This window comes from Lepidothrix coronata, unplaced genomic scaffold (genome assembly GCF_001604755.1).
Source record: "Lepidothrix coronata isolate B3197 unplaced genomic scaffold, Lepidothrix_coronata-1.0 Scaffold197, whole genome shotgun sequence".
In the NCBI taxonomy this organism is placed as follows: domain Eukaryota; kingdom Metazoa; phylum Chordata; class Aves; order Passeriformes; family Pipridae; genus Lepidothrix; species Lepidothrix coronata.
Window position 1 is genome coordinate 251,577 of NW_016690377.1, and position 20,595 is coordinate 272,171.

The 20,595-nt window shown below is 46.5% G+C and overlaps 2 protein-coding genes across 10 annotated transcripts in view; one reads left to right on the forward strand and one right to left on the reverse strand.

The window, feature by feature from the left end:
* The first annotated feature begins 272 nt into the window (after positions 1 to 272).
* On the forward strand, positions 273 to 12,039 carry PLAT (plasminogen activator, tissue type). 6 transcript variants are annotated; one of them, XM_017831845.1, is made up of 15 exons: positions 273 to 362; positions 1,385 to 1,667; positions 4,555 to 4,656; positions 4,794 to 4,833; positions 5,244 to 5,375; positions 5,783 to 5,896; positions 6,257 to 6,431; positions 6,962 to 7,053; positions 7,313 to 7,487; positions 7,751 to 7,836; positions 8,239 to 8,434; positions 8,902 to 9,038; positions 9,133 to 9,273; positions 10,340 to 10,488; positions 11,323 to 12,039. In XM_017831845.1, exons 3-15 carry the CDS (start codon positions 4,594 to 4,596, stop codon positions 11,479 to 11,481), a joined length of 1,659 nt encoding a protein of 552 aa, XP_017687334.1. In that variant the 5' UTR covers positions 273 to 362; positions 1,385 to 1,667; positions 4,555 to 4,593; the 3' UTR covers positions 11,482 to 12,039. The 6 variants fall into 6 exon arrangements, with proteins under 6 accessions (XP_017687334.1, XP_017687337.1, XP_017687336.1 ...); XM_017831848.1 differs by lacking the exon at positions 273 to 362 and adding an exon at positions 2,336 to 2,456 and having other exon boundaries at positions 408 to 1,667; XM_017831847.1 differs by lacking the exon at positions 273 to 362 and adding an exon at positions 4,380 to 4,443 and having other exon boundaries at positions 408 to 1,667.
* Positions 12,040 to 14,083: 2,044 nt separating this feature from the next.
* Positions 14,084 to 20,595, reverse strand: part of AP3M2 (adaptor related protein complex 3 mu 2 subunit) — an 8,037-nt gene continuing 1,525 nt past the window's right edge. Inside the window, exons 2-9 of one of the 4 annotated variants that reach the window (XR_001877573.1) lie at positions 20,283 to 20,544; positions 18,918 to 19,089; positions 18,296 to 18,433; positions 17,702 to 17,787; positions 17,035 to 17,154; positions 16,313 to 16,520; positions 16,070 to 16,214; positions 14,084 to 15,668 (exon numbers count right to left, since the gene is read on the reverse strand). Coding sequence is in view for 3 of the 4 variants with exons in the window: in XM_017831851.1 (XP_017687340.1) it covers positions 15,568 to 15,668; positions 16,070 to 16,214; positions 16,313 to 16,520; positions 17,021 to 17,154; positions 17,702 to 17,787; positions 18,296 to 18,433; positions 18,918 to 19,089; positions 20,283 to 20,555 (1,257 nt within the window). In the remaining variant the exon portion in view is untranslated. Of the gene's footprint in view, positions 15,669 to 16,069; positions 16,215 to 16,312; positions 16,521 to 17,020; positions 17,155 to 17,701; positions 17,788 to 18,295; positions 18,434 to 18,917; positions 19,090 to 19,690; positions 20,189 to 20,282; positions 20,590 to 20,595 lie in introns of those variants that run through there. The other 3 variants (XM_017831850.1, XM_017831851.1, XM_017831852.1) reach the window with 3 other exon arrangements.

Sequence of the window (20,595 nt, forward strand, 5' to 3'; positions counted from 1 at the left end):
GTGAGGAGAACGGGCATCGTGAGGGGAGTGGGCATCGTGAGGGGAGCGGGCATCGTGAGGGGAGCGGGACTGAGGGGAGCGGGCATCGTGAGGGGAGCGGGACTGAGGGGAGCGGGCATCGTGAGGGGAGCGGGGCCGAGGGCAGCGGGCATCGTGAGGGGAGCGGGCATCGTGAGGGGAAAACATCGCCAGAACCCGCCGGGCTGGGGCGCGCCGCGTGCCCGCGCTGCCCACCGCGCCCCCCGAGCCGCTCCGGGCGTTCCGGCCGGGCCGGTGCCGCTCCCTCCGGCCGTGAGGGGCTTCAGCCGCCAGCGAGGGAAGGTGCGCTCCGAGACCTGCCGGGCACAGCGGGGCCCCTCGGGGTAAGGCGGCCCGCGGGGTTGTCGCAGTGTCACACTTGGTCACCGACACTGAACAGTGTCATTGCCGAAACCACCCTGAGACACGGTCAGATTAGAGGAAAGCCGGCAGATGGTGCTTCAGAGAGCAGACGCTGCTATCGCCGCCTTTCCCAAAGTGGGTTAAGCAGTACAAATGGCACAGCGCTCTGGAGACAAGTTATAGTTGTCCTAAAGATGTGAAAAGTCAGGAGATAATTTCTGAGCTCTTCCCCCCACGGCCATTAGTTTGTTAGCATCTTTAATCTAGAAGTCCAGTAGCAAATGGGTGCTGTTTTTAAAAAGGAAATAAATTAGCCCCCGTTCACTCAGCAGTGTTCAATCATCTTTTTCTCAGCAGCTGGGAGTCCCTTCTGGAAACAGTGAAATGCAGCTCCCCTTGACTCAGATTTATAGCAGTAATGTTACCACCAGCACTGTGACTCTTGGAGACATACATGTGATAATCTTGGCATAGATTTCCATACAGAGAAAATCTAAACATGCAGAGTAGCCAGTGTTCCATCTTTACCATTATGCAAAATAACCATTGCCATGCTTCCCAAATAAGGACTCCACGCAGTTACTTCCCAAAGACAGAGGTCCCTCATAAGAACACCAGTTCTTATGTCTGTGCTCACACCAAATTCTATAGGAACCTGATTGCTATCGAATCAGTTATGAATAGTTAGGACACATCCATTACTCTGACAGTTGCATCACTGACTGTTTTCATAACCCAGCCCTAAGATCAGCTCTTAAACCGATAACTCAGATTTGTCTGCCACACTTTGATAACTGAGTACCTCATGACCACACCCTGCTGAGTAGATCTTCATTTTCTAGGATGGGCAGTAGCAGTGAACATTTAACCCTCAGGTCCCCAGCGTGCTGTTCTTTGTTTCTGTCTAAAGTTCCTTAGACATTTTGTTCATTTAACTCACGAGCTCCCCTGACTGTTTCTTCTCCCATGGCACTGTTCAGGGCATGCTTTGCTCCACATGCAGGTCAGGACCTCTCTGCCAGACATCTCTACTCGGAGTACAGCAGCTTCCCTGGCGTCCTGCACAGGCTCCCTCCGACCCTCCGGCCACCAGCCTGGACCATCCCCAGATGCTCGGGAAGGGGTGGGATGTGGACAGCACGGCCCGGGGAGTCTCCACCCCCTCGAGTGGAGCTGTAAGTAGGACAGGAGCTGTTCAGAGAAATCAGAGCAGAGACACAGAAAACACAAAACCAGACTGGTCTGGAAAGGAAATAATCAGAATACAGAAGAGAAAAAGCAAAAAGGTAGGTACTACTTTGTACCTGTTTTAAAAAGTGCATTTTCTGTTTTCGACATCAGTGGCAAAGTCATTAACTACTATTAAATATTATTATTTAATAAATCCCACTGTATCACCGTGATAGTTACCTAACTGAGCTATTGGCTTTCAGCTTTTGAAGGGATGCATAATGTGGGTAAAGCTGCTAACTTTCAGTTGTTTCAAGAATGCTGAAGCTTTCTTGAAAGGGCCAACAGCCTCAGGCTCTGACCCATTAAGCAAGGAGGAGTGTCCTGCACAAAGAACATTAGCAAAAGAACTTAAACCAAAGGAAGAGTTATGGACAAATATCTTGATGGTAAGGGGACCCAGAGAACTAGCTGAAAAAGAAGAATTTATCTAATCTCCCTGGGAGGAGATCAGACTGTTCCTCTCACCCCAGGTTCCAAACCAGGATAATGGAGGGACAAAGAGGAGGAGGAGGGTTGGTCATCTTCAGTTCACCCTAATCATGCTTCTCTTTAAATGTGGCCAAAACCACAGGAATACTGAGAATGATTTCCAAAACAAAGCCTGATTTTGAAATATCCGTTTCCTCCAATGCTTTCAAAGATTACAGCATCTTACTTTTTTCTTTTTTTTTTTTTTAACTCTTTCCCCCCAAACCAGAGGTCTGTCTGTTATATTTTTAAGGAGAAATAGCACGAGTCTGCTATGCATCTGCTCAGCTCAGAAAAGGGATGCAAAAGCACTTTCTCCAGAAGGCAGGAAAAGGCAGCAAGGAGCTGCAGTCTGTTGCTTGAACTAAATCAAGGTAGCTGTTGATCAACAGGAAAGCTATTAGCCTTATAGATGCAGAATCAATGCATTTTGGAATGGACATGCTGTGTTAGTGGGAGGGAGGAGAGCCACTTTTAATTTCTGTACCTGTAGATGTGGCAGTTAGGGACATGGTTTAATGGTGGATTTGGCAGTGTTGGTTTTATGGTTGGACTCAATGATCTTTAAGGTCTTTTCCAACCTAAGTGATTCTGTGATTAATGACTTTTTGTTCGACCTTGATAAGTTACATCTCTTTTTTAGGTATTATTCCACATTGGTAAGATAATGCTCACACTCTTGCTGCTCAGAAGGGCTGTTTTTAATAATAAATTAATAGGTAGGATTGTAAGTATTTCTGCTGCTGATTCTTCAGCAAAGAGAGACAAATTTAGGGTATTGTATATCTTTTGTGTCCTACTGTACTAAAAAGTGTCAAATCAAATCAAAATGTCGGAACAGCACATCTCAGTCTTTGACTTATTGCTGTAGTATTTTCGATCAGAGAGGAAGCACAGGCTGAGATCAGAAGGCACACACTGGTTAGGGGAGTCCTGCCAGAAAGCACACTGCAGGTTTCTGCTTGGAGTCCTGTCAAAGTGGTGTTTTTCAAACAGCCATATGGTTTCAGTTTGATGGGGCTTATCATCCAGAACATTCCAAAGGACTGGTCTAAGCTGTACCTTTCCCAAAACTAAAAATAAACATCTGGCAACATCTGCTATCAGTTTTCCAAGCACAGTGGGACAGCAGCCATCAGTGGATGGACAGGCATCCCACATGGAGAGGGGGAAAGGAGCAGGAAACGTGGCAGCACTGTAAGCTGAGACAGCCTGGACAGGGACAGCAGAAATAAGGGGAAGAAAAGATGTGGCATGTGATGCAAACTAACTTTGGGCAGACTCTGAACTGCGTTGTACTGCAGTATAAGCACGTGCTGTGTAAGACTAGAACCCACTTGTACAGCCAACTGTGTGAGATAAACTTGACTGTAACCATAAACTTGAGTAAACATTAAACATGCAGATGCCTTTTAAATAGAGACTTTAAAAGATGTTTCCTACTACCCCTGAAAACTATCTGTAGTTTCCTGCTGGTTTCAGACAGCCAGGACCTCCTCCAAGTATCAATTAGGCCAGCATTGCCACTCTCTTCTCCACAGAAACAATCAAATTAACCCCCCCCCCAAAAACAAACTAACAAACAAAATAAAAATCCCCAAACAACAAAAGACCCACAACAACACCAGAACACTCCAAGATTCAAATTTTACTGGTGTTACCTTGTTTTGGGGGCTAACGAAAATCCCTGAGAGATGCTCTGAATTACAAGAATTTCATCACCAAGGTCTGATCTAAAGACAAGTCATGGAGTAACTAAAGTTCTCAGAAGATGTTCTTGTGAATCTTTTCCTTTGTTCAGAGTGACTTGCAACTTAAGTCTCCTTTTTTACTGCCTAATGATGAGAAATCACAGCCTAAACTGTCCTGCTGTACTCCTGATCTGCTTCAGAAACTGAACTGTTTGTTCCTTTTGCTCTTTCTTTGAACAAATCTTAAACAAACAAACAAACACAATGACAAAACCACCAAAAACCCACAAACACACTTTATTAGCCGTGAATCACAATTTCTGACTCATCTGTCCTACACCAATTTCACCAGCTGTTATCCAGCTGCCTTCTCTGGCTTTGCATAAACAGAGTCTGAGCTCCTAATTTCTGGAAGTAGTAGTTTTCTCAAATAATTGGGTCAGCTTTCTACATATAATGTAGATGATAAAAAGGTGATAGTGTGGGAGACAGTGCCTGAATACTGTTTCAAATATTTGGAACTGCAGGGAAATCTTAGAGACTGGGAATTAAATTGCACCTTCTTGCCTGCTACTCTACCTCACTCCCACCTCTTGGTTTGTATAGGATTTTTGTGCCTCTGGAAGACCAGGACAGCTAGACCAGACAGCTGAGAAGTGAAGGGTTGAAAGTGTGTACAAAGAATTTTCATAATTGAAAACCTTTATTTAAGGTTATGACCTTGAACTCCATTCACTCTGTAAAACCCCTTTGTTCAACATCTTATTTTTTGTCTCTGTAGATAACTTGAGATTTGGAGCTGATGTAGAAAACACTCAGAATGGAAGGCAAACTCCCATGTCTCCTCCTGCTGGTGGGAGCAGTCGTGACTACCCAGTGCCAGGTGAGATTTTTGTGCCTCTGGAACGGCTTCCCTGGTTCACATGACCTCAAGAAGAAGACTGACTTCCTGTAGACACTTGTTCTCTCAGTTATTTTAAGAGAGCAGTTACTCACAGAATTAACCTTCTTTGCTGGCAGGGCTTACTCACACGTTTCAGACGGGGAGCCAGACCCAGAGGTAAGCCAGGAAACTACAACCCTGTGACCTGGAGTGTGAGGAACACGGGAGGTGGAAGCAAATGATGCTGCAGGAGTGGAGCCTGAAAGCTGTTTGTCGTGGTTATCTGAATGAGAGATTCAGAAGGCAAAATACCAGACCATTAGTACCATCCACAACTCAGGGAAGTTTTCCTCTCCCGCTGCTCTTCTTCAAAGAAAACAAGGCTGGTCAGTAGTGGAATAGTAACTCCAGCAACACAGCAGTGAGAGAGAGGGATGGGACAGGGTGGTCTGAGAAGGGAAAGGGCAGCCCGTTAGATGGGTGCTCCCTTCACAGATACTTTTCTCCTGGGAGTGGAAGGGAGTCCTCTTGCTCAGCCAGGTCTTTTCCCCAAATCTCTAAAGAGGATTTCCTTTCTCCGATTGCAGCCGTTTGCAAGGACAGTTCCTCTGGAGAAGTGTTCCAGCATGGGTGGACCTGGCTGAGGCTGGCAGGGAGCAGGATAGAATACTGTAGGTGTGACAGCGGGCAGAGGCGCTGCCACACGGTGCCTGTCAGAGGTGAGTATGACAAAGGAAAAGAGGAAGGAAATGGTGAGGGATGAGAGATTGTCTATCTAACCACCTGAAAGAACAACTCCACAGTCAGGGCCGGAGTTATTGCACAGGAAATTTGGCTTGAAGTAGGATAGAAATGAAAATACCAATATCTGCTGACTCAGGCAGGACTGAGTGGGAGTGGGCAAGGGGCTGGGGGAGTCTCCTGACAGCATATGTGGAGAGAATGGAACAAAGGAAGAATGTCAGCACTACACAGAAAGGCTGTAAGCACGTGGCAGTACCAGGTAGGTAGGGAAAGACAGAACAGGCTAAAGGAGACTGACAGGAAAGGAAAAATGTGTATACATTGCCAGCTTCTTGCTTCTGTGAAACCTAACAGTATTTCCTGGCTTTTGCTTATTCCACAGCCTGCACTAGAAATAAATGCTACAATGGGGGCCAATGTTCACAGGCATATTATTCCCCACAGCTCTTCATCTGCCAGTGCCACCAGGGTTTCTCAGGGAAGCAGTGTGAAATAGGTGAGTACAGCACATCAGTTCCTGTGAACAGTGATTGGGTTGAGCTGTGCAGTACAGAAGGATGAGGTACCCAGAAGCTCCTGCTGTATTCTAGGCTCTCTATTAAGTTGCCATTTTTATTCTAAAACTAATACTACAAAGAACTTTTAAGGACACCTGGGCTGTTCTCAGCATCTCTTAATAAAACTCTAAATTTTGTAGCTGAAGACACCTTTGTTTACACTTACAGTCTGCCTGACAAGGCATTTTCACTGACCCACTAGACAAGACATCTGAGAGCCAAGTTTAAACAGAACAGAGACTGGGGAAGCAGGGTTGGGATGTTGTCCTTCCAGTAACATTTTGTTCCCTTTTGTTCAGATACTGAAGTTAAATGCTACAGAGATGCTGGAGTGACATACAGGGGTACATGGAGTGTGACAGAGAGTGGATCTGAATGTTTAAATTGGAATAGCAAAGACTTGATGGACTGGACATACCATGGCCAAAGAGCAGATGCAGCTGAGCTGGGATTAGGCAATCACAACTACTGCAGGTGAGGGGCTGATGGCACACAGGTGAGAGGAATCAGAGCTTGGAGCAAAGGAACAGCTGTTTGCTGGAGTCTGATACCAGGCAGGTACAGATATGGCCCAGCACACGAGCAGCAGTTGCAACTTCTGGAGGCATATCTGAACTTCAGGTCTATCTAGACTGAATGCTTATGACAGGCTAAAAGATGCAGATATCTCTCATCCCACAGTCTTTCCCTTGTCCCTTCTCAGTGCCTAAAACTCCATTTGTAATCCAGTTTCCCACAGTTCCAGATCCCAGTCAAAACTGCAAAAATATTGTGCTTTGTGCACATGGAACTGAACTGCACAAACATGCTGTCCACCCCTGCTAGCCACTGGCCATCTCATCTTCACCTCCACGTACTCCACAGTTAAAACAGGAATCCAGACACTTCTGGTGGGTCAGTCCCTGTCTTCGCTGCAGAGCAGGATGAAGCTACCAAACGAGATGGCAGACGTGGGACTACTGACAGCAGCTTTGTAACGATGCATAATATCATAACTCTTTCAGAAACCCAGATGAGGACTCCAAACCTTGGTGCTATATCTATAAAGGGGGAAGGTACACCTGGGAACACTGCAGTGTGCCCTCCTGTTCAAAAGGTACGTGCAGGGGGACAGGGAAGGGACTTTGGAGTTTCTGTTATTCACTGCAGGTGTAAGGGTGTGCTGTAGACTCGTGCTGTTTCTGTAGCCTGAAAAGTTGGGACTCTCATGTTAAATTATATGTGAGCTTTTAATGTGTATGACACCAAGGGACTGAGATGTGTCTGGTTAATAGAGAGATGCCTTGACAGAAATCACACTTAGGAACAACTGATGGGTTCCATCCATGGGTTAATGTGCAGCTTTCTTGTTGCAGTTTCAAGCACTAGCTGCAGCTCTGGGAGAGGCACAGATTACCGAGGCAGCCACAGTGTTACCAGTTCTGGAGCTACCTGTCTGAAGTGGAATTCTGGGATCCTTTTCAACAAGCGATTTACTGCTTGGAGAAGAGACGCTTCCCAGCTGGGCCTTGGGAGTCACAATTTCTGCAGGTATGTATGGGGTGTAGAAAGCACAGGAAAGACATTCCTGCTGGGAATGAAGCTCACTTGCAATAGTAATTTTGTTCTGCCTGACCTATCTCTGCTTCTCTGACATCAGACCCCATAAATGCAAATTCCATGTGCCCTCAGGGCTCTCTAGAAAAATCAAAAAGAATACACTGGGGTTGGGTTGCAGTCTGCCACCTTTAGGTCTCCACAACCCCCCTGCAGATCTGATAATACAAAGAGCTCTTCTCTTTCCTGTGCTGCAGGAATCCTGACAATGACAGCAAGCCCTGGTGCCATGTCCTGAAAGGAAGTCAGCTCACATGGGAGTACTGCAATGTGCCTACTTGCTGTAAGGATACTAGCACTGCTGATTCTTCTCTGTCTTTGAGGCACTACAGTCCTGCATGCCATCTGTATTAAACTCAAGCCTCTTACAGTAAAATAAGAGCTGGAGGAAAAAAAAAAAAAAAGCTTTTTGGAGTAGAAAGAGATTCTGTAGCTCCACTCTCACAGCAGTGCCTTTCTCTCTGCCAGAAGGGAAGACTGCAGAAATGGAGGACAGGAAAGGCAGGGTTTCCTTACTGTATTTTTCAAATCCGAATACAAGTTTCCTAGGAAACAGGAGTGAGTCAGATACTAAACGGTTCACAGCAGGCTGCCTCAACACGCACCGGTGACTAACAGGCTCTTAACCCAACCTCAGAGCCCGAGTGCCGGCACAAACAGCCTGTTTTGGGTCTGTCGTCCCCAGCCAGCTGTGGCGTGCGGCAGCGCCGGGCCCGGCAGTTCCGCGTCCGAGGGGGCTCCTCCGCCGACATCGCGGCTCACCCCTGGCAGGCTGCCATCCTCGTCACCTACCGCCGGCTGCCCGGGGAGCACTTCCTCTGCGGGGGCACCCTCATCAGCTCCTGCTGGGTGCTCTCGGCTGCTCACTGCTTTGAGGAACGGTAAGCTGAGGATTCAGCGCTGTCTGGGGGGAAAAAATAAAATCTGGGAAATGGAAGCGTCCAGTGCGGCCTTGGGAAAAACCCTCTTTATCCCAGTGAGCCAGTCTGCACTAGAGATTATAGTTAATCGTGCTGAGCATTACAGAGAGGCATTTATTGTGCAAACCAGCAGCATGGCACTAAGGTACCACAGCAGAATATCAAATAGCAGAAGAACAAAGTTGTCAATACACATGCAGAGCCATCTGAAACTTGAGAACAGCAAGGGGCTGGCAGAGGAGCTTTGCCATGATGGCTGTAAGCAAATAGCACAAAAATGAAGCCAAATAGGTCACTTGAGGTCAAGCTGCCTGGGTAACAGAGTAGTAATAGTGCTAAAATGAGAAAAGCAGAAGTTCCAACAACACATCTCGAAGGGAAGGGTCCCCTCTAGTTAACACAAGAACAGAGACTCTCTTGTTCTCCAGCTTTAGTACAAATCAGCTGAAGATTGTGCTGGGTAGGACTTCCCGAGCCACTCCCGAGGAAAATGAACAAAAGTTTCGAGTGAAGAACTACATTGTCCATCCGAGATTTGACTCAGAAAATTTCAACAATGATATTGGTAAGAACTTTTCTGACCTTGTGGCTGGAAAGCTCACGGTTGGCTCAAGTTTAATAGCGGTTAATGAAGTGGGGATTGTTTTCTCCCTCCTCAGCTCTGCTGCAGCTGAGCTCAGATGCAGGAACCTGTGCTGTTGAGACAGACACTGTGAGAGCTGCCTGCCTCCCCACACCAGGGCTGCAGCTGCCTGACTGGACTGAGTGTGAGATCTCTGGCTATGGCAAAGATGACGAATGTAAGTAGAAGATAATGTCTACATGCAAGTAGAAAATAGTCTGTCCAAAGCTTGAGTCCCCTGCCATCAAAGAATTCAAGCCTTTAGCCTTACTAAATGTCTAATGTATTATACTGGCTTATATGAACACCACAAAATGTATGTATAAGTAGGAGTCACTCAAAAGGAAGTTTTGCTGTCAGTTATTTCATTCATCTGAGTTCTGTCAGCTGTATGGGCCAGTAGAGTCTTCCTTGATACTCTCTACAATACAAACCCAAAAACCTGGTACAATGGATAGGATAGGAAAGACAGCAGATTTGCAGTCACAGCTGCCACATTTCTGCTGTACTCAGTACATTTAGATATTGTAGTTTGGACAGAAATCCCTTCCTGTCAAGATTTGGTGTACCATACAGTTACAGATTTTTAGAGTGCTTTTAAAGCTTGTCCTCAGCATTGTTTACAGGGAGTACAGGATAAACTCTTTGAGAGGGCAGGATGCTGCAACTGTAACTCAAAACTAGACTGAATAACAACAATCTTGCCAACTTTCAATTTTGTGCAATTGCAGCTGCACATAAACCCAATATCCAAACCAACCAACCACCCAAATCTCTTCCATTCCAACCTAAGTGTAAATTCCTATCCAGTTACTCAGTATTGTGTATGACAAGGCATCAGATTTTTGTTAGTGCAAGTCTAATATTAAAAAGTTAGGACCCTGTTTCATACAGTTAAGGCATTTTCATAGGCACTTCCTGTGACTTCATTTCGATTGATGTAACTGTGCAAGGATGACTTACCCACCCAGCAGCCTTTAATTTGGAGCCTAGAAAAACCTCTTTAACTTGCTAAAGCTCGCTGAAGAAACAATATTCTCCCTCAGTCAGATTTAAGCTGTTCTCACTGGCGAAGTGGAACACCCAAGATATAAAAAAAGACCCTTTGGCAAGGAAATATTTGTTTAGCCACTGAGCTACTTCTGTTTACGCTCCTCTGAGCTGCAGAAACTGAGCTGCAATGTTTTTAAAACCCACGTGTGCATACACAGAGGTATGTAAGTATCCTGTTGTTTCCCTGCCAGTCTCTCCATTCTACTCGGAGCAGCTGAAGGAGGGCCACGTCCGGCTGTTCCCGGCCAGCCAGTGCACGGCACAGCACCTGGACAACCGCACGGTCACCGACAACATGTTGTGTGCAGGAGACACCAGGAACCTTGATGATGCCTGCAAGGTAAACCCGGTTCTGTTCCTCTTCTCCTTCCCTTGCCCCTTTCTTTCCTCTGCCTCTGGTAGTCTGAGCCATGCAAACAAAAAGCTTCAGAAAATAGTTTAAAGGAGTTGTGCATCTGCCTGTGTGGCAGTTCCAGTAGACTTTTGTTGAACAGAACAGAACTGCTGGCTCCTCTTTCTTTTTCCTTCCCTTGCCCCTTGTAGATGGGAAGGCAGGGCACACTTAGCCAATCAAACCAGAGCAACACAGGCTGAAAATCCCAAATACAGGAAATTCCACAAAACTGAACAGGAAAATCCACCCCAGCATTTCCTAATATTTTCTGTTATGTGAGCATGCAAAACACTCAGCAGGAGGTTCTGGAGGAGGAAGAGGTGCCTCTCTACTTAAAAGTAGAGAAAAGAAAAATAAAGGCTGAAAGATGGTGGAGAAGGAGCAGCTATGACATGAGGAAAAAGGAAGGGATGCATTCACTCCACATCCTTTCTGCTTGAACAGCTCTTTAATAATTTTGCTTTACTGTTACAAACAGCCTTCCTCTTTTTCTTCTTATCAGCATCTCACCTACATTTCATAAATGAGCACCATACAAAGTTAGACACTTCAGTGTTACATCTCTTTTGTGTCTCTCCCCACGAGGAGCATTGAGGGATCTGGAACACGGGAGTGATTTCTGTAAAAGTGCCGTTCCTGAGAGCTCTTGATTTGTGAGCACACTGCACAGGGCCTCTCTGCAAACACTGGTGCACCTCCAAAGACAGTGGGAGCAAAAAACCAACACAAAACCAAACAAACAGAAAAGGAAATTGTTACTAATCTGCTGCTTCTCTGTAGGGCGACTCAGGAGGGCCCCTGGTGTGCGCGAAGGATGAGCGGATGGTTGTGGTTGGGATCATCAGCTGGGGAATTGGCTGTGGCCGCAGGGACGTGCCTGGTGTTTACACAAATGTGAATCGTTACCTGGGCTGGATTCAGGACACCACGAAACCCTGAGAAAGAAACGTGAACTCTTTGCAGTCTTGTGGCCATGCCCTCACAACTTCCTTCTGGTGCCTTGAGGACTTCAAGGGCTTCCTGTTTGTCCACAGGCTCGTGACTTTCAGTACAACGGGAAGACAAACTGCAGTGTGTGAGAAGGGCACGTTCCCAAATTACCCTCCTGTCCTTATTACAGGTTATCAGAAACTCATCCTCCTTTCCCCCCAACATCCCCAAGCTTTCCACTCGCATCAAATCACATGAGTACAATTTAAAATTAGTTTTGGGCCAAAAGAATAAGCCAAGAGAGAACATCATGCATCCCTGAAGCAGATATGTTGTTTTGGAAATGGGTGTAAACTGAAGGCAAAGAGGACAGATCTAATTTCCTGAAAACTTCATTTCCCTCCTTACTTGGCTGTAAATTTGGAAGACATTCCAGTCAGACTTAAGCTCTGTCCTTATAACATTTGACTTGGGTAATTTAAGCTGGTTTCAGCTTGACTCCAATAGAAAGAACAAAGCTGTAGGCATGAGCTGCTTATTTCCAGATCAGTATACTACTTGCTTTTTCAGTTTGGAACTGATTAATTAACCAAGTCTGAGCTTAAACTCTGAGCAAATCCAGGGTGGCATGCTTGTTAGGACATTCTGTTCTCCCACTTGCTTTTCCTCCTGGTAAAGGAAAAGGTAAAAATATTAACATCAGCCTGATCTGCCACAGAATCAGTGCATACTTTTTGACTATTAAATTTCTGTGCATTATCATCTGATATGAAAGCAAAAGCTCTCTTTTCAGTGCAGTGGGGCAGAACAAAGGACAAGTGTAATGGCAGCAGTTTTAAGTGCCTGCTAGATTTATATCCACAAGTAAAAGGCCAAATCACATGTCACAAGGCTGCCTTTGTCCTTTAACAGCAGCCAGGGCAGGTACAACCAATCCCCATGAACCAGACCCTCAGTAATCAGCTTTACTGCCCTGCACTGCAGCTGCCATGTGACACTGAGTGGCATCTGTGCACACCCGAGGAGTGAAGCCTTTGAAAGCTTCTCCTTTGTCCAGTTGCTTTATAAAGAGAAAGCAGGTGTAACTACTGTTTTACAAAAGGAAAACGTTATCCTGAGGGAACAAAAGGAGTTTTAGCTTTAGTACCAATTGCAGCCAGAACACCAGTCTGTTGTACTTGGGAAACTCAAAACATTGTAACTCCAAATGTTTACTGAGAACAGACCAGCACAGCACCCAGTCAAATACAGAACCCTGCTATGTAAGTACAGAGACATGGTGAGGATGGTAAAAGGGGGTTGTAAATGGCAACTTTACAAACGGTCTGTGATCTTCCAGCTACCAGCTTAGAAAATGCCCTCAGAGAGATGATCTCTAATGCCCTCAGAGCAATGGTGGTGTAAGTCCAGTCAGTTCAACAACAGTGGACGGGGAAAAACCCCCCCAAGATGTTTTTTAATGAAGAGTCACAGTTCAGGGGTTTGGTGTAAATTTTCTTTTTATTGTTGATATTTTCATTTTATTAAATATTAACGTTGAGAAAAATACAAATTAAATTTCCATTCATCTCCCCTACACCCATTTCCAAGTGCTCTTGTGCCTCACTATCCTGGCATTCCCAAGCCTGCCAAATACCTGCAGCCTGTAAAACAGCCAAAACCATTCCACTGAGTAACACAAGTAAGTGTCCTCAGGAACACTTTTGTTCTGCCATTCAAACAGTCTATTAAATACAATATGTGAACTCAATGTGACCTAACAGCCACCAATAAAATGTTTCCATCTTTACAACATCAACTTTTCCACTTCTTATCCTGCTTTTATCCCTGCTTGTCCTCTTCCAGGACACAGCAGCACCATCTTTAGACAAGGTCTAAGAATAGCCACTGCCATCTGCTTGCTTGCTTCCCTCTGCCTCTGCAGTTGCTATTGTCATATTCAAGGTCTTTCAGAACCCAGGTCAGCATCAGCATTTATGGTGACTGAGGTACAGCTACACCTCATGATCCCTCCCCAAAAGTCCTTCTATCAACCAGCTCATGTCATTAATGTTGTTCCCCTGTTCCCCCTTCTGCCCTGTTTCACCTTTCATCCCACAGGACCCTGCAGCCATCTCAGACTGATACAGAAAGCCTGGCTCAAGGGCCAGATGCCTTTATGAACATAACAAACCTTGAGTAACATGAATCACTTCAGCAGGGCAGAAAAGATCCTTTAAAAAACAAAGCTACAAAGCCAGAGGACAGGATCAGTACTTGAGCAGGAGGTGATGAGGTATTTCATTGTCTTTATAATCAAAGCACTACCCTGAGCCTGCTACCCAGTAAACAAAAATGGTTCAGCTGCACTCCTAAAGACATTTTCACTGAGGTTCCAGGAAATGCTCAGCACTCCTTTTGGGAAACACTAAGAAAAATTACCAAGGAAGTAATGAATTTTAGCTTGTCAGACAGTGACTTAGTCCCTGGCTTACAATCCCAACTGCATAAAGACATTTATCTCCCTCAGGCACCCACTATCCACAGTCCAATTGGCATAGTTTACCTTCCTCCTCAAATACCAACCATATTTCTTGTAAAGCCTGCACAAACCACACTGAAATGACACAGATGACATGTAAAAATTAATTTTATTGATGCCCTCGTTGAAGGTTTTATTTGCACTGAACATGCTCAGCAGTAATGCCACCTCAGCAGATGCCACCTGCTCTGGCATTCCTCTGGAGCCCTGGAACCTGCAGCTCCACAAGCAAGATGCCACTCACCCACTCAGGTCTCCACCACACCCCCCCCATGGATGCCACCCTTCCTTTAGGGGCTGACCATGGACTCCACAGCCACACGTGTGTGGTCACAGCACAGCAGCTCAGGGACGAGTTCTGCTCCCACAGGGAAAACACCCTGGCACGTGGTGGCCAAGGAGCCTGTTCCAGACACCACCACCAGTGCAGGTGCCTCTCATCTCCTGTTTCTGCTGTACACAGGGAGGTACCACAGGCTGGGGTGGGCACATGGAGCAACAGCTCTTGCACAGGAGATGGTCCCAGTGGGCAACCCTTGAATCCACAGCACCTGACTGGGACAGGAACTGGAATGAGGTAGGACAGGCAGGAACACTAAGAAAGTACCAGGTCACAATTATGTCAAAGAAGGACACCAGTGAGCAGGAGAACGGCCTTCATTTGCAATAGGCAAGCAGAGGCAGACAGAGGTTCCAACAAGTTATAGGACAGTGATTATCTTCATTTACTCACAGCTGCAATTTCCATCAGTGCTGTGTCCTCACAAAAATTCCCCTCCCTGTCTTGTCTGATTCCCCAAGGCAGCTGGGAGAATTCCTGCCTTCAAATACTGATAAATAACCAGAGAAGCAGAATGACACTGAGATGCCACCACACCCCAGTTACAAGATTTTAATGCATTTCAAGTCTGTGTTCAGAGATTTAAGATACTTAACGACCAAGATGGCTTATGAAGTATCTACAAGAAGCATCCACTTCTTCCATTCCTCCCTCTGTGGCACCATCCCCAATCTCAGGCTTCTCAACCAGCTATCCTGGGTGGAACAATCTACCCTTCCACTTTCTCCAGCCCCTCTGAGGCAGAGAGGCAAGATGATTTCCCTGCTGCCAAGAACTATACAGCTCTGCATCCTAACACACAGTGATGGAGAAGGGCAGGTGCTGATCCTCACACTGGAGTTGAAGTTTGTGGAAATTCAACTTTGGATCATCTACAAAGGGATAAAAGCCAACCAAAATACAAGGAAGAGGAGATACAAAAGGCAATAAATACCTGGAATTTCCTCTAAGACAGCAAAATGAGGGTGATACAAGCTTAAACAGCTGACTCAGTAATCCCAAGGGACCTGAACACTTCTCCCATCCGCTATTATTCCAAAGACTTCCAAGAGATGAGGTTGTTTCAGGTCAGCCTTACTTTCTCCTGCTTTCCAGCAGTCTGAGCACTTGCTTTCCTGCTCATGCTACTACAGGCAAGGGAGCAACCCTAAACAGATGGATGGGGAAAGAGGCTGCATCCAACAGCCAGGGACAGGGGAAAAGGAGAAGTGCTCTTCCTCACTGCCAGGATCCTCTAGGTTCGGACTTGGAACTTGCCAGCCTTAGTCATGTATTTGATCCCCTTGAATGGCTTGTACTTCTCCCCATACATGTCCAAGCGATTCACCTTCAGTCCTAAGGGCAAACAAACACAGCATGAGACTGGTGCTGCCACAAACAAAGCAGACAGGCCTTCAAGAGAGAGGGACAGAAAGCACAGGGGAAGTTTTAGCAAGCAGTAAACAGAACAGAGAAAAGCTGACAACTGCCTAATGTCAGAATCGTTCTTTACAAACACATCCAGACCCTAAAATTCTTTGTAGCTCTGTAAGCAGCAAATGTAAGGAAATGTAGGTGAATTGCTTCACAGAGCACCAGAGAGAACAAATCCATGTATCTCTAGTCAAAGCAGACAATTTTTTGCTTGTTTCAGGTAGAATGTACTGTAGAAGGCCTGCAAAGCTACTTCAGCTACCTGCAGAATGGGCACTGGCACAGCAGAGAACATTCCCCTCCTTCACCTGACAGTCACTTACCAGATATAGCCAGCTGCTGAATTTTAAACTGCAGGTTAATGGTGGGGTTTTCATCTGGTTTCGATGTCCCAGCCTGCAGGCTCACACTGCCCTTCAGGCTTGGCAGCTTCTGGGGGTTTATTTTCCCCACATCCCATGAAAGTAACTGAAAGGAACAGAAAATTCAGCAGTGAAACAGAAATGCTGTAACACCCTCTAAAGAAGAGTCCCCTTCCAGTATCTAATTTCTACCTTTGTTCTCACCTTTGTAACTGGATCAAAGACATGTGTTCCCTGAGAGGGTGTAAGGGTCATATTTAACACACTTTTTGGCATCTGGCTGGTGACCATCACTCCCTCCACAGTCTTGCCCATGGTCTGCTTGGGCCCCACGGTGATCTCGAAGCGCCCCAGGGAGCTGCTGTCCCGGAAACTGATGTTGTGCTTCACGTAGACGGGAATTGCCACGAGACTGGAACAGAGACAGAAAGTTCTTGTCCATCTCTTGCCTTTGTATTTGCTTTTCCTGATGCACTGAGAACATTGGGAACCAACCTCCTTAACAGAGAAGGAAATCCTACACCCGTTTGCTTGGTCTAAGGGCAAAGTTGGAACCCCATTCTCAAGTCTTAATTACAATTCTTTTCACCTTGTTTGATTCTAAAAGTTTTTTATAAGCACAGGAAATCAACAGCTTGATTACTCCCCACTGCCTAACTCTTTCCCTCTCTAGTTTGTTTGTCTGCTACTAGTCTTTGAAAAATGCTGGCTGACCAAAAAGAAATTACAGAATCACTGCTCCAAACAAGGAGAAAACATGTTTTATAAAAGGAAAAATGCAAGTTATCGTGCCCCTCTACTTCATTTGGCACAACACACCACCTGATCTTTAAAAGTTCCCTTTTTTTTTATCCTCTCCTGGGCCAGAAAGATCCAAATTTCATAACTCACAGCACTACATTCATCACCTACTTCTGAGCACTGACGTGGTAGGAGAGCAGGCGAAAATTCCCGTCAGGTGGAATGAAGGAGAGAATCCTTTCCGACTCCCAGCGCTTGAACCGCACGCAGGGGTGGAAGCTGACATCGTCCAGCAGCCGAGGGTTCTGCAGCAGAGACAGCACGAGGGTTGTGAGGGCAGGGCCACCTCAAAGGGCCTCCTCTGCTCCTCCATCTCCTGTCCCTGAAGGGCCACCGTGTGACACGCTCTGACCACCTGAAGGTGTCTGCACTCAGACACGGGACACTCTTTGGTGCTGCTGTACCCCTGTGAAAGCAGCACTCAGCACCTCTATCCTTTCTCAGGGTGCTTTTTATCCTATTTTAGAAAATTTAGTCATGTTGAATAATTGCATTGATACATACTCATGAAAAAGGTGGCCCTTCATATCTGCCTAAAGCACCACTAAAGACTCAAATACTTAGTCACAGCACACACAAACAGTGCTTTTAAACAAAGAACCTGAAAATACATTTTTTAGGCTCAAAGTTGCTGAAGTTCACTATGAGTTCCCATTGTAATTTCTTTCTCTTTCTGTTTGGCATACCCAGAGTCTGATGTGCTGGAATCTGTCAGTGTAAGACACATCTTAGCAGGGGGGCTGGGAAATGCTTTTCAAATTACTTCAGTAAAAACACATCCTTGAGCTTTACCATAAAGGAGAGGGTAAGGTCTGGCATCCCAGTCAGCTTGACACAAGCATCAATCACCCCTTGGATTTCAGCAGTAATCGTGGAACCTGCAACCACAAAGCAAACAGGTGGTTATGTGAACCTGGTCAAAAAAAAACCCAAAGTGGAAAAACCCTCAGTGGGGAGGAAGGAAATCTATTATCTTTATGAAATGTCATGGTTCATTATTCTCATTCCCAATGACTTCCCTAGAAGATGCAAACAATTAAGAACAACAGACACCAGCAATGTCCATTTTAATGGCCAAAGACAGTATCTCCCAAATCTAACAAGACTAAGATGCACAAATAGTAAAGAGAAAGAATATTTGCTCATCTTCTATTTTCCCAATATAAAATTGCTTAGGAGACCTCAAGAACAAGGACAAGTGAAAATCGTGGTACCTCTGTGAAATTTTTGACTGAGCAGCACGTACAGGATGGCAACAGTCCAGAGTAAAACAGAAACAGAGCTTCCCACACTTGGAGGAAGGCGACCCTCTTCGAAAACCCACCTCTCTCTCCAGGCACTCTCAGGACCAGTCACCCCCGTGTCAGCCAGGAGCAGCTGCCATACCTGATTTGTCGATGATCGCATCGATCTCCTCAATCACATCAAAATAGGCCTCGTTGTTGGTGTATTTTACACCAGTACGTCTCCAAGGCACCACTGAGAGCTGCCCAGTGGGAAGCTGGTCACCCACATTAGTGCTTCCTGGAAAAAGAAAGGCAACCACAACCCCCCCAGACGTCAGACAGTGCTCCAGAACAGTCCCCTGACTTACAGAACTTAATTGTGATTAACCCTCGAGTCCCTGTTTCTTTGTAGGGGGGCAATTACTCTTGGAGACCCACTGTGTTCTAGAGTTTACACCCAGCTCTAAAACACACCACAGTAAGGCACGGGCAAGTGTTAACATGTGGGGAGGTGTAAACCCACAGCACGCTGACATCCTGCAAGTCAGGGCACGGCTGTGACTGGAGATGTAATCTGACTGTAAACCAACCCAAAACCAAACCAAAACCCAAAGTGCAGCTGGTGCTGGAATTGGAAGGAACCCCAAGCAAAGCACTAACACACCCGTGCTGCAGTTTAGAATGGCAGGGAACATAAACTTCCCTCACCCATGTCCTAATTCACTTCTGCAGGGATATTGCACATGGACTTCCCAGTCTATCTGCTCTTTGATTCCCTGTACCTGTGATGGTGTTGACGACTGTCCGCAGGATAGTAGGAGGTTTTATCAGTTCCTTAAGAATATTAGACTCTGTTGCCAATGGAAAGCCATTGTCCAGCATCTCCTCCAGCACCTCATAAACCACCACAACATTGTCCTTGATTATCACCTCTGAACACACGCCAAAATAATCCTGTGCAAAAGAAATAATTACTCAACAATTGCTGAAAGAGAATCTTCTGATCATTCAGTCCTGTGTCCCCCCCCCAGGAATAAATCCAGCTTATTCTTGGAGGAGGTGAAACAACACTGAAATTCCAGGTTCTACGAGCACAGCAGACAGACTGACCACTCCAGCAGACATGTGCAGCTCTGAGCACCCTCTGCCACTGCCCCACTAAGCTGCCAAATCCCTGCATCAGCACTCCCAATTAATTCAGCAATTTTTAAAACTGAACATTTAATTTCCTTACAGTCTTACTCTATGTGGACTTCACACATCTTTCAGGAGAGAGCACAAACACACACCTGAGCTGCTGGTTAGTTACAGCAATTTAGGAGATCAGACATTCTGCACAAAGCATGAGTAATAACAGACTGTGACAGCAGAGAACTCCTGTCCTGCACTACAAGTGCTATTTCTTTTTCAGACGTATCAGATTTTAATAAATGGCCAGGCCAGTGAAGACACACATCTTGTACCCCAAGAGAAAGCAGAACCTAAAGGTCTGACAGGATCCCTTTTTGGCCTGAACAGCCAATCCACAGCGAAACAGAACTCAGAATACACTCACATTTCGACTGGCATCTGGAAGGAAGAGCTCACATGACACTTGTTTGACCAAGCACCACATTTCCTGTGTTCTGTCAGGATGCTGGTCACAAGACATCTCAAATCTGGGCAACACAACCCTGTTGTTGGCAGGCAGAAGGACAGACATCTTCACCATTTCCTTACATGGACCATGTCCACCAGAGCCCAGAGGGAACAGGGCTGCTCTGGGGCAGCCCCCACGACCCACTGTTTAGGAGGATTCCAAGGAGCATCCCTGGATGTGAGCACAGGGGCTGGGTGTCACTAACTGACTAAAGCACGTCAAAAAGCTCCCTGTGAGAACAAGGTCAGCTTGGTCTTAGTTCCAGCTGCCAGAGCAGACGAGGCTACAGAGCCGAAACACCGACTGCTGAAAGGTCCTTCCCCTGAGCGCGGGTGGGTCCCGAAGCCATCGTAATTACAGGCAGTAAATCCCCAACCACCGCGAGCCCTCGTCCGTCCCCTCGCCAATGCAGGATGCGAGTGAAGTGACGGGCAAACAGAGCGAACCCACGGCTGCGGCACCGAAGGGCTCTGCCCGCCCGCCCAGCCCGCGGGACCCGCGGCCGCACCTGGAACGTGTCCACGACGCGGTGCAGGAACTCGATGACGAAGAGCGGCGGCACCTCGCTCTGGATGACGGCCACGAAGAAGATCTTGTGGCGGTACACGCTGAGCAGGTAGTGGTGCGGCGTGGGGATCACGGGCGGCACGTTCTCCGCCTCCGAGGCCCGCTCCTGCGCCTCGAAGAAGTAGTCACAGACCGAGCGGCTCACCACGCTCTTCCAGTGCTTCTCCAGGAAGATGTCCCCGGCGGCGTTGATCAGGAACAGGCTGTGGATCATGGCTGCGCTGGGATGGGGGGCGGTGGGGCTGGGGCTGGGG